At 36.8% G+C, this 13,230-nt stretch overlaps 2 protein-coding genes across 3 annotated transcripts; one reads left to right on the top strand and one right to left on the bottom strand.

Moving 5' to 3' along the window:
* Window positions 1-183: 183 nt before the first annotated feature.
* Window positions 184-5,311, top strand: LOC140782686 (thioredoxin H4-1). 2 transcript variants are annotated; one of them, XM_073129388.1, is made up of 6 exons: window positions 184-339; window positions 1,498-1,618; window positions 2,444-2,563; window positions 3,589-3,711; window positions 4,933-5,081; window positions 5,159-5,311. In XM_073129388.1, exons 2-6 carry the CDS (start codon window positions 1,598-1,600, stop codon window positions 5,166-5,168), a joined length of 423 nt encoding a protein of 140 aa, XP_072985489.1. In that variant the 5' UTR covers window positions 184-339; window positions 1,498-1,597; the 3' UTR covers window positions 5,169-5,311. The 2 variants fall into 2 exon arrangements, with proteins under 2 accessions (XP_072985489.1, XP_072985490.1); XM_073129389.1 differs by having other exon boundaries at window positions 197-339; window positions 1,485-1,618.
* Window positions 5,312-8,313: 3,002 nt separating this feature from the next.
* On the bottom strand, window positions 8,314-11,550 carry LOC140782436 (receptor-like protein kinase FERONIA). The gene has a single exon (XM_073128990.1). It carries the CDS (start codon window positions 11,118-11,120, stop codon window positions 8,502-8,504), a length of 2,619 nt encoding a protein of 872 aa, XP_072985091.1. The 5' UTR covers window positions 11,121-11,550; the 3' UTR covers window positions 8,314-8,501.
* Window positions 11,551-13,230: the final 1,680 nt, after the last annotated feature.

Raw genomic sequence — 13,230 nt, 5'->3', positions numbered from 1 at the left:
AGGTTAAAACTTGCGTTTCAAACAACGAGATATGATGGAGTTCATATCAATTCCCAGTCAATTTCAAACAGTAAAATTCATTAAAAAAAATCAACTAAAATTTCTCAAGAAAGGGTTCGAACGAATTAGGTTTAGAATTATTTCAGACAGAGTATAAATGGGCCATTCTCTCTTAAAAATTGCACACTATTGGGCCCACGTCCAATTATTAAGGGAAAATAATAATTGAAGATTGAACTTTCTCTCTCGCTAGCAGTTCAACTTCTCCGTAATCTCCTTCCCGGTCTAGGGTTTCTTCCGTTCCCGCGTAGTAAATCCGAAGCGCGAGTTCCAATAAAGGTAGGTATTTTCCCCTCCTTTTATTTTGCAGTCGAATTGTTTAGCATTCCATCTTCGTAGATCGTACTTCCATCTTGTTTTCGTGAATTGTGTTTGGATCTACGGAATTACTATATTAGGCACGTGGAATCAAATATTATTTTTCGATTTGGGTAAATTATGAATAGCTTGCTTTGTCGGGAATTATCGTTAAAATTTTGCCCTGCCTTTTTGGATAAGGAAGTTTATGCAATCAATTAAGTGACATATCTGGTTAGATAAGCGAGATTATTCATGTTTTACTTTGTCTTTTGTCGATCAATCATCTCGTTCGTAGAACTTTTATAATCAGAAACGGATGTCATTTTCTTTACACGGAGCTTTGATTTGTTGGTATTCTTATTCTTATTGTTATTACTATTACTATTACAATTATTATTATAACAATCCCATAAGGCAGCAATCTACTGTTACCTTTTGGATCTTTGATTGGATTTAGTTCGAATTGTAAGCGCAGCATCACTTCCTGAATATTAAAGGTTGAGGTGCTACAAGTGAGGCAGGTTCGTGCAAATCTGAATTCTGAACTGTGTCTAAACCAGTGTGATTTGTCGGGACCTTAAATACTAGTTTCAATACTTTCTTCCAGAATCCTTCTAGATATATGTTTCAAGAGGTATCTGTTCCTGTATTTATGTTTCTGAATGCTATCCGACTCTGTGCATTTATTCTTGACCGTTTCAATTTTTTTCATCAGCATGGGCATGCTGCTGTCTTACAAGGTTTCCACATTCTAAGCAATCTCAATTTATATGTGATGCTAGCCACTGTTGTCTTAGAAATTATCTGCATCTTGAAACACTTCAGTCTTATACAGATTATCTACTTAAGTCTCACAGAAGGTGAACCACACTAAGAATGGTGAAATTAAAGGTCAAGATAGTGCAATTGTTGTTATGTTCTAGTATGGTCTCTTTGATGATTGATACAGTGCATACTTTTCATCCTAATTAATAATCAAGCTGGCTTCCTAATAGGCCACTATTTTTTCAGCGATTTTTTCAGAGATAGTTTCAGGACCTTTTGAATCTTTCTTCACTAACCTGGAGTCTGTTCTTCATTCTGATATATTCAAAATAAAATTCAATTTTATGGATCCCCCCTAGATGTGAGTTTCAGGTTGATTTGCTGATCAATAGTTTTTGCCGTTGAACTCTTTCTGAAATTCCTATTGCACCAAAGAAGCCAGTGATCCGTTTTAGCAAAAGTGACATTCCTAATGGGAAGCTGCATGGGAAAGGTTAGTCACCATAGACATGCTTTTGATTTTTGCTATTAGCTTCTCAAAATATTAGTTTCACAGTATTCCTCTTTGATAGCTTTGGTATGCACCTTTCAAAATAGTTTTGGTATTCATGTCTTTTCCTCCACTTTGCAAATGAAATAATGATATTTGGTTTTGGTTTCTATCTTCTGATAAACTGTTTTTTTCTAGTGAATGTTGTTGTCTATGCATACAGTATATGTATGTCTATTTTTTGGTTTGGAGGAAGGGCATGAAGTTTTTGAGTTATAGATGATGGTAATCCCCTATCTTGCCTTCATTTTCTTTGCCAAGGATCTTGGCGCATTTCTAGAGTATCAATTGCATTAAATAGCTGGCTATGAAGGACAATCACATTTGTTCCAGCTGTGCTCTAGCCAACTCATTGCTGGGAGAGAGGTTTGCATGATGATGATGATTCTGAGAAGATCATTGTTTATAAATGGGATATATGATGATTTAGATAATATTCTTAAACTTAAAAGGCCTTAATTTTGTGATTGTACAGGAAATTTTGGTTTTAATATCCTTTTTCCTATTCTAACGAGCCTTTTAATTATTCATATTGGCAAGTCATTTGTAGTCTTTCGATGTGCTTTCTTTTTTAAGTAATAGCACTAGTTTGTTAGTTTCAAACTTGATCGAGATTCTACGTTGACGTTCTCTCTACACTTGGTGATTTCAAGTATTAAACTTGTGTTTGCAGTCATTGCTACTTTTGCCTATAGAATAGCCTTATGTGTGCCTCTGTTGGTACTAAGAAGTTGCTGACAGCATGATGGTCAATATTCTTCATTGTAGGATAGAGGTGGTGGTGATACCGATGACAAGACTGATTTTGGAGGTGGAAATGTGCATGTAATAACTAGCAAAGAAATCTGGGATGAAAAGATTTCAGAAGCAAACAAGGCTGGAAAGATTGTAAGTACCTTAATCGAATCTACATTGCTATACAAACTTAAACAGATAACCATGTGATCTAATGTTTTTGATGTTTAAGAACCCCTTGCATGCATGGATGCATAATGCATATCTATGTTTGAATCATCTTGAACAATTGGATTTACATGTACAGTATATCAAATGGCAAGGCAAAAGGTTTCATTCATCTAACATGTACAATCTGGTGAATGAAGTTTAATGATTTAATTAAATGTTGGGACAAAGCATTTTTACTTATCATACAAGTTATGTAGTCTAGTTCTACTTTGAGGTGATTAGCTTGCCTTAGAATTGTTTGTCAAAGCAACAGGGTTAGTTTTTGCCATTTAATAGCTGTGATATCTTCTTCTTTTATTTGTGAAGGCTTTTCCTGGGAAGCAGGATGGACATTTGATAGGAAAATTGACATAATATGATGGTCCAAAGAATGCAAGGAATTATTATATTAGAACTATTACCATAGTTGTCAAATTTGAAAGTTCTTTTCTGCCGTCAAATGATAAGTTCCGCAGGTTCCTTTTCCGTATACAGTTTAAAGCAAGAATTATATTTACTTGTTTTGTTCTGACTTTGGTGAGACATTATCTGTGAAAGTATACTAATTAGTCTACAAGCAGGCTGCATGGACATGTATGGTAATTTATAGAGAACAGTCTGGTAAATGATTACTTTGCAAGCTAAAATTATCCTAGGTACTTTGTTTGAATTTATTTAGCACTGCCATAAATAATATATCTGACAATACTAGTACATCCAGGTTTCTTGAATTGTTGATGGTCTAACATTTAGTGATCACCTCCCATAAGAGTAAGAAAAGAATAGCTTTTCTCATTTATATTGCAGTATATTGTCAAATTGTTATGTATGAACTCCTCGAAATATGCCATCATGATAGAAGAAATGGTAGCTGCCTGCGGGATTGAATTACACAATATGTTTATCATTTTTGCGCAAACATGATTTTTTTCAACCTACTCTGACTCAATATGTATTATATATATTAGGTTGTTGCAAATTTCAGTGCAACTTGGTGTGGCCCTTGCAGAGTGATTACGCCTGTTTATGCTGAACTATCTGAGAAGTTCCCTTCACTCATGTTCTTGACAATAGATGTTGATGAGTTAATGGTAATGCCTGCTATCTACTCTTATCTCCAGTCTCTCAACATCTACTTGCTGCTTAAGAAGCATACTCTTAGAAAAAGTTTATTTCCTTGAATGCATGTTCACAATCATTTGCTAATGTTATGCTTTTATCATTGACTTTGAATGTTGTAGCTACCTTTTTTCTTTCTGGAATGCTAACTTTAGTTGGCATTTCAATGTCTGATAATTGTCATTTTCTCTATCTATGGTTCAAACTTTTTCTTCAACATATGGTTTTTCATAGGTTGTTAACTTGTTATCATCTGAATCACATGATCTTAAACTAGCAGTATGTTAACTCAAAGTTGTCTGTGCATGGTTGTGCATATATTCTGTGAAGGAAAAAGATTTTTTTGGTTCACCTATATAAGAACCTTTAATTTTCTTTTTCAATCAGTTAGTTGCATGACACGAAGAATAAGAAGGGAGCCTTTGTAGGGAAATTTTCTACTCTGTTGTTTCCAGAAAGCGGATTTCTTTGTCTTCCTTCAGATTTGAGAAATATAAAAGAAATTCAAAATTTCCAGCTCTCCGGAAAATGGTTTTCTATCACTAAGTTCTTGATATTCAATAAACTTCTTTTAAAAAGATTATCAAGAAACTTGAAGGCCAGCCCTTCTGCATAATTTCAGGTTTTCTAGAAATTTTCCAGACTTTCAAAAAGACCATGTACAGTTGATCAATACCCTCATCATCTGATGGTCTATACTATGCTCAGATACAAGTAGGACCTTGCTTGAATAGTAGATATACTTCATTTCAGTGGGAGTGTTCGGTCTAGGTTTTTCAGATTTCCTTATATGATAACTGGAGGAAAGCACATACAGCATGGCACAACAATAAGCCTTATGTCCAATTTAATAGGAGTACATGAAGTCAGCATGGCACTTAGTCCAAAACCGGATTTTGTCCTGTGGTAAAGACTAGATTTGCGAATTCCAATTAATATTTAAGAGATTTTCTTTGATAAACCATTGCCATCTTAGGACACTTTGGCATCCCTGAGACTTACAAATTTGCATACTACTTTCATTCATTTTATTTCCTTCTCCAATTCAAGCACCAGTTATTGAAATGTTAAGCCTTTCACATTCAAATAACAATTTACATATAATAAAGCTCCCATTTCTCCTTCTATGTTATTTGGATTTTGGAATACCATTGTTGGTAACTATCAAAGAGATTTTGTTTCTGATGTGTCAGGATTTCAGCTCATCATGGGATATTCGTGCAACTCCCACATTCTTTTTCCTCAAAGATGGGCAGCAAGTGGATAAGCTCGTTGGTGCCAACAAACCGGAGCTTGAAAAGAAGATAGTCATGTTTGCAGACTCATCAACACAGACTGAGAAGTGAATACTTATTGCACTGTCAAGTCTAGGGTATCTGTATGTAATATGTATTAACCTATTTTGTTGTTTGATTGCAGTAACAGGTAATATGGCATAACTTTACCTTTTCTATCATCATTTCCAGCGTGAATTTTGCAGCTCCTTACTGCTTGTTTGTGTGATGTTAACAAAAGGTTTGGTACTCAGAGAATCTTTATGCGAGTAATATATGAAATGGCTTACTTCAAATATATACTGTTGCTGGTGTATGAAAATATTTCTCGAGTTCGTTTACCATTATGTTGGTTCTACTTCCTATCACTATTTGTACTAACGCATATATTCCCCTTGTCGATGTTAGTATGGAACTGGATGGAGAGAATAAGAGGAAATAACAGATGAGAAAGGAAGAAAAAGAAAGAAAGAAAATTACTTTTCTCATGTTAAAAAAAAGTGACCATTAATCGTTTTTATTTGAGGATTTTGTAATCAGACCATTTATTTTATAATTTTCATATGAAACTTTGAGTTAAGTAACTTTAAATAGTTTCAAGTAGAAGTATATGACAAAGATATTTTCTAAACTATCTAAATTATCTTTTAGTGGGGTTAAAAAGATGTTTTTAATTTGATGGGGCGAGAAATAGTAGGATATGACTTAAATTAATCAAGATTTAAAAAGTTAAAATTTTTAGCAGATTAATAAGTAAAATTATATAAAACATAGATCAGAATTAATGATAGTTAAAGTAATGAGTGATTTTATATAAAAATTATAGAAAAACATTGTTTAATTATAAAATCCTAAAAAATAAGGTGTTAATTAATAAATAATAAAAATATTAGAGAGGCTTTTGGTTTATACACAAGAGATATTTATTTATGAATTATAACTCTCTTGAATACATTTTACAAATCAAGTGACAAGTAAGGCTGGATAGTAGAAAAAAGATCTTGGGTTGCTCTGCACTGCACTCTCCTTCCTTCTTTCCCCTCTTTTTTCCTATCCTCCTAAAGTCAGATGTTCCTTGCGCCTCCTTAACTGCTACTCGCAGCTATTGTTCCACCTTTCCCTCGACGACTCATCTGCTGCTGCCTCTCCTCTCCCATGAAGCCACTTCCCTTGCCACAAAACCTTCAGACCCCGCCCTTTCTACCTCCATCGCCTCTCAACTTTGCCACTCATTTGTCGTCAATTGCTTACCCCCCTCGCCTTAGGTTCCCACCTTGTACTCTCGACCATTGTTATACTTTCTCCTCGTGTTGTCAGCACTTATCAGCATTGTTGGTATAGATCTCCCCCTCCAAGCCAACCCCACCCATGAGGATGCTTTTTGCAACAACAACCACTAGAGCGCAAAGTGTCTTCACCTTTTATCAAGCTAGGCTCTGTTTGTATGGTTTTTGCATTTCTTGTGAGATTTTGTCTTAGTCTGGCTTATTGTTGGCGTTTGGTGTGTGTGAGAGTTGTATTGATATGGAGTTACTTGGCCTAGTGTGCTTTTCCTCTTTTATTTTTAGGTTTTGTGGTTTGTGTTGGCCAAGTGAAAGACATATTTCCATGGCGGTTATCCTATCTCCCATGCTATCTTGCAAGAATGGAATGTAGAGCTTGTTAAAAGATTAATGTATCATTTCCCTTTTTTGTTGGTATCAAGTTTAACAATTTGAAAGCTAAATGAATTATCAGTCTACGGACTTTCTTTCAAAAAAATTTAAATGACAAATTGTGCATAAAATCTTAGTGCAAATATAGGGGTTTGATAAAGTTATATATATATTTTTAAGCAAAATTTTATTATAATTAACATAATTATTCACAATTAGTAATCAAACATAATTTTTTACATAAACTTATTTAAGATAACCAATATATTTTATAACTAAATAACAAAATGTGAGTAAAGCTATATAAGTACCTAATTTATATTTATAGATTTTTACAAATCACATCCTATATTTTGCTTATTTTGTAATTAGCACACATCTTTAGAGATTTTATAATGTGACCCTTCCTTTTTCTTATAATGTTTATTTAACACCCTAACGTAATTTTAGCTAACTCTTTCATAACGAAACCCAACTCTACAAAATTATTTTTCCCCAGAACAAATTGCGAATCACAAAATAGGCAAATTATAAGGTGCGATTTACAAAAATCTCTTATATTTAAAAAGTGTGAATGAAATTATCTTTATAAAATTGTATGCAGTATGCACGAATAAAAAGATGTTATTTCATATTTCTTTTCTATTTTATAGAATTTTTTTTCTCCTCTCATATTCTCTCCGTCAGGGAGTAAGAGTTTCGGTACATTATTTTGAGGTTACATCGACCGCTTTCAAAGTTTCAAGAAAATAACCCATCTGTTCTCAGTCCTCGGCGGTTTGGATTGCAGCCATGAATTTTCATTCAAAATAAAAAAAAAACAAAGAAAAGGAAAAAGGAAATAACCCATCTGACTAATTTTGTCAAATAGAATTTTCCAAACCGAAATCGAAGATCCATTCCCGTAGACCAGTGCAAGAAAAAGCCAAACAGTAATTGGCATGTCACCTTCATGCGTCCATATCAAAGACTAATCTACATAGACTTCCATTTGTGCTTCCAAAGAATAATGGCAAGTGGTAAAGTAGTCCAAGTGGAAGTCCTCATCACTACTTCATACGCGTGATGGGAGACGCCACTGTAGATTACCCGATGGCGAATCCTTCCACAGAAAAGACATAGAACTGGCCATTATGATCATCACTTTGTGGCTGGAATCTAGTAAACAAAATAATATTTCTTCCCGCCAGACTAGACTTCACATATCACAAACTCGGAAGGCCAAACGCAAAGAGAGTACTGTTCACACACACCGTGGAATATATAGATTGGCATGATAAGGATTAACAAGGGGTCCGAGACCATTTCGGGAAGGAAAAAAAGAAGAACTTACAGTTGATTTCCATGGGAGGTTAGATCAGAAATATATATATCTATATAAGCCTTCTTATTCGAAAGCAAAGTCAATCGCTTAATGAGCATCAACAAGTTACGTATTCTACTTGACAAGTTGGAACAAACTTTACAAGGACTTCAACTTCCAAGAGATTATTTTAGAAAAAAAGAAAACTTCCAAGAGATCAGGAAGCGGAGTCATTTAACAGCAGGAAGTCAGAGAATAATTTAAAGTACATTATCGCATCAAAGCATTCAGAAGTATTGGAATCTTCCTTAAGTGCAGATAGCTTCAAGTACAAACGCAAGATGCAAAACTAAATATCCTGATTGAGTTTAGACAAGTTTTTCGCAGTTCGATAAGATGACAGCAAGTTTCATTAAATATACTGACCATATAGATGAAAAAAGAAAAAAAAGGAAAAAAAAAACATAATCTAGGTCGTGGAATATCTGAGTAATAACTTAGTTTACATTTTGAAGATCACGAATTTGAACTCATCGTCCCTTTGGGTTCATAATCTCTGAGAACACCGCGTTTGCTGTCAGGCTGCTGGAGTCGTTACTTGCAATGCTACGGCTCGTTGTGGTGGTTGTGGTTGATTCCGTTGATGGTTCATCTCTGCCTCCCCTCCCTGCCGTCATGAGTGGCGTCTCCTCCTCCGGGGTCAGACCGATAAGAGTGCCGCTCTCTTCTGCGTTCTCTTGTAGCTGGAGGGCAAATTCAAGGTTCCACAAGACATCACCCATTGATGGCCTTTCAATCCCGTTATCAGCCAAACACTTCTGCGCGGTCTCAGCAAATTGCTTGAAACTTTGAGGAGCAATCTCATCCTTCAAAAATGGGTCGACGATCTGATCAAGAATGCCCTTCTTCTGGCAGTGCAATGCCCAGTCAGCCAAGCTCACCTGTTCCTTCGGGAGAGAAGGAATCAGAACTGGACGAGAACAAAGAACCTCAAACAACACAACTCCAAAGGAGTAGACATCGGATTTTTCGGTCAGCTGCTGCCGGCGGTAATACTCTGGATCGAGGTATCCGAAACTGCCCTTCACCACAGTGCTTACATGTGTTTTATCCAATGACGTCGGACCGGTCTTTGATAGACCAAAATCTGAAACCTTTGCAACCCACTTATCGTCTAAGAGAATATTAGTCGTCTTCACGTCCCGGTGGATGATGGTGTGCTTGGCACCGGTGTGGAGGTAATGTAGCCCACGAGCTGCGCCAATGCAGATATCAAGCCGCTGCTTCCATGGGAGAGGTGGTTTGTTGGTCTTGTAGAGGTGCTCTCGAAGCGTTCCACGAGACATATAGTCGTAGACCAGGATCATCTCATTCTTCTCCTCGCAGTAACCGATAAGAGAGACGAGGTGGCGGTGGCGAAGCTTTGACAACATCTCAATCTCAGTCTGGAACTCATGAACGCCTTGCCCTGACAATGGATTCCCACGCTTAATTGCGACCTGAGTGGATCCACCGTCTACAACACCAAGGTAGACCTTTCCAAATCCACCGACGCCAAGAAGAAGGGCCTCGTCTAGACCATTTGTTGCAGCCTGGATCTCTGCGATAGAGAAGTGGCGGCATAGCTTGGACGGAAGTGATGAAGCATTGCTCCCAGTAGCTGAAGGTGAGTTGCCGTAGAGGGACAGAGGAAGCCAACTGGAAGGCCCACCATCGCTGGTTTCTTCCTTCTTAGCCGCGGTCTTTCTCTTTCCTTTGCACATTACAAACAGACAGAAACAAATAAGCAAAACGCCAACTAAACCACCGATAACTCCACCGGCAATTGCCGGAATATTAGCCTTTGATCCGCTACTCTGCTTGCCAGCTCCTGGCTGCTGAATTATTAGATCCGGGTTGAGTCCTGCAAGACTGTTGTCACTGATCCGATTAATCTTAAAGATCTCAAGGCCATTCAGTATAGCATCATAATATTCTGGTTTACTGGAGAGATCCGGATGGAGTGCAACCCACATATCCATTGATCCAGTCCCCGTTGTTAAGACGACATAGTCCTTATACACGGGTATGCCGATTCCAGTGCTCCAAGAAATCACGTCTGCTTGTCTTTCAGCAGTCAGGTTATTCAGGTAAATAAAAAACGTCCTCTGGTTTTCTAGAGTGATAGGATATTGGATCTCGCAGAAATGAAGCCTCACAAGGTAGTAGAACCCAGCATCCACCGGAAGGATCCAGGTAAGGTTGTAATTCAGATTGACTTGGGCATTTGACCCCATGGATCGTGCCGTCGAGTAGACGCCCACCGGCGCGATGTAGGCCGGCAAACTCCGTGGATATGCGATCGTTAGATTCGGGTCATTGGAGAAAGCCACTCCAAAAGCACCCCCAAATATGTACGCAGAGTCAGCAGCCCACGAGCGGTACAAGCCGGAGTCTTTGCTAGGGTCGATTACATTCCCGCCCACATTTAGCCGGTACATCGTCTGGAGGGCCATACCCTGGTCGATTGCGTAATTTGACCCGTCGTCACCATCAACAAATTTAGGAGTCGACATGGCGAAGATGTCGGGGATCGAGACGATCTCGATACCGTTCACAAAGGCGTAGGAATTGTTGTGGTTCTTAGTCGGGGTGAAGGTGAGGTTCAGACCAGCGGAAGAGACGTTCAAACAGAATTCGCGAACGAGAGAGGCAACATTCAGGGCGTTAACGGTCAGGTAAGCACTGAAGTTGCTGAGGAGGGTGTAAGGGCCGGAGGTGACGGCAAAGAAGGCATCAGACTCTGCACGATTGGAATAATTGGAAGGATAAAAGTAGAGGCGGACAAATTTTCGGCCGGGGGTGAGGGGAAAGGAGTAGGTGTAGGGGGAGGTGAAGACGCTGGCGGTCAAGTAAGGGATGGAGGAGGGGATCGAGGGGTCTTGGTACGAGGCAGTGGACGCGAGGGCATTCAGGGAAGGAGCGAACTTGGATCCGATATCTCCGGTCCAGGTCTGCCCGTCGGTGGCATTGCTCGGGCCGGAGGAGCCACAATTCAAGAGGATGTGCTCACTAGGGACATACGTGGAATTGTCGCCGGCCGAGACGCTAAAATTAATCAAAAATAAACTGAAGAACAGAGCAAGAACAAGAGCAAAAGTTTTCGTCATAAGGATAACTGAATAAAATTAACTTAAAAGATCAACAGAACCTAAGGAACTAGCTCATCTAATACGAAGATCGGATTTCATACAGGAAGGGAGAGGAAACAAGGGGAAAAAAAACTATATATTGGGGAAAAATTAAACAGGGAGAAATTAAAATAGTCTACTCAGCTACGCGCCGCAAAGCTAAATTATGAGCAAGAAAATGCGGACGTTAAAGTAGGCACGAAGAGATTCTAACTTCTAAATATATACAGCTAAATGAAATCTTCTTCAAGAAACCTTTGTAAATTAAGGGGAGGAGAGAAGGGAGTGGTACCGAGGAGGGGCAAAAGCGAGCGGGGTCTAACTGACTAAGACTAGGTGAGCTGGGAGTGGGAGTGGTGCTACTTACTCTATTTTGGAATGTGGAAAAATATCCAAGTAGTTTGTGAAGCCGTTGGTCCGCTTGGCGCCAGTGCATCGCCGCGGTAAGTAGTGGTGGGTATTTGAAGATGTGGAATAACAGCCGTTCCCACCTCGCACCCTCGACTGCTGTTATCCTCTCCTCTCCTGTTGTGGGCACTTGTCGACATTATTGGTATAGATCTCCCATTCTAAGCCAGCCCACTAATAGCAACTCTAACTCGACTCCAAATTTAGAATTTGGAGCTGATTGAACTCCAATAAAATTCTAAAACTAACTCCAAATTTAATGCTACGAATAGTGGGGCTCCAAATTTGGAGTCCCACTATGAAAATGGAACCCTGCTCCATTTGTCATTTCAACCTTTTAAAAATATCAAAATTAACCAATAATTATTATATTTAATAATTTTAATTTTATTTATATTTTTTATTAAATAATTTAGTTAGTTAAACTGAGTATATAATTAGAAATGTTTCATCGAGACCTTTAAAATGAGTCTAATATTAAATTATTTTTGAGTTAATTTAAATTTTAAATTTTTTATTATTTATAAAAATGAGTCTAATAAATTATGTGTCCTAAAATATAATTACTTAAAATTATTCTCAATGTAAATATTAAAAATTAAAATACATTAGATATGACTACGGTAACCGGAACCGGAACCGGTGGCTACGGAAATGGCTTACCAGAATATTAAACATCTATTGCTTTTATTATGTTTGGTTAATTTCTGATTATTTTATATAATGTAATTTTGATATTTTTAGTTAACGATGTGTAATGATTATTTCGATGTTTATTTCATATAATATAACTTCGATGCGTTTAATTAAAAAATTAGTAATTTAAAATTACTTCTGAAACTATTGAATATTAGTCTTATTTTAAAAATCTCAATGAGAGTTTTCTAACCATATATTTTTTATTAAAAAATAATAATACTAAGATTACCTATTAAGTAATTTAAAATAGCTAATATAATAATATATATTATATTATTATTTTAATATATATGGAGCCCGGTGCGATAGAGTGCAGTAGGCTCTTGCTCTATTTTTGGCTCCATATTTATAGCATTTAGACTCCAAGCGTTGGAGATGCTCTTATGAGGATGCTATCTGCAACAACGGTCACCGGAGCGGTAAGTGTCTTCACGTTTTATCAAGCTTAGCTATGTTTGTGGTTTATATATATATATATATATATATATATTTTTTTTGTTGAGATTTTGTCTTAGTCTAGCTTGTTATTGACATCTGGTGTTGTCATTATTGTATTTGATACGAAGTTACTTGGCCTAGCTGCTTCTCCTCTTTTATTTTTAGGTTTTGTAAGAGACTTATTTACATATCCGATCTCCTATGCTATCTTGCAAGAATGATTGTGTTATTCTCTTTGCTTGATATTCTGCTCACCTGTTTGGTCAATCTATTTGTCAGCTAAATATTGAGCTTGTTATAAGATTAATGTCTTTTTTTTTCTTTGTTGGTATCAAGTTGTAACAATTTAAAAGCTGAATAAATGATTAGTCTACGGACTTTCTTTCAAAAAAATAATAATTTAAGTGACAAATTATACATAAAATTTAACTACAAGTGTTTTTCTAAGTAAAATTTTAATTATAATTACCATACTTATTCATAATTAGTAAATAAATATAAATATTTGCATAAAATTATTTAATATAACTATTACATTTTGCAA

Source organism: Typha latifolia, chromosome 2 (assembly GCF_019914945.1).
Source record: "Typha latifolia isolate L0001 chromosome 2, TyphaL0001v2, whole genome shotgun sequence".
Lineage (NCBI taxonomy): Eukaryota > Viridiplantae > Streptophyta > Magnoliopsida > Poales > Typhaceae > Typha > Typha latifolia.
Note: the sequence above shows the minus strand (reverse complement) of the source record. Positions and strands in the feature narration are given on the sequence as shown.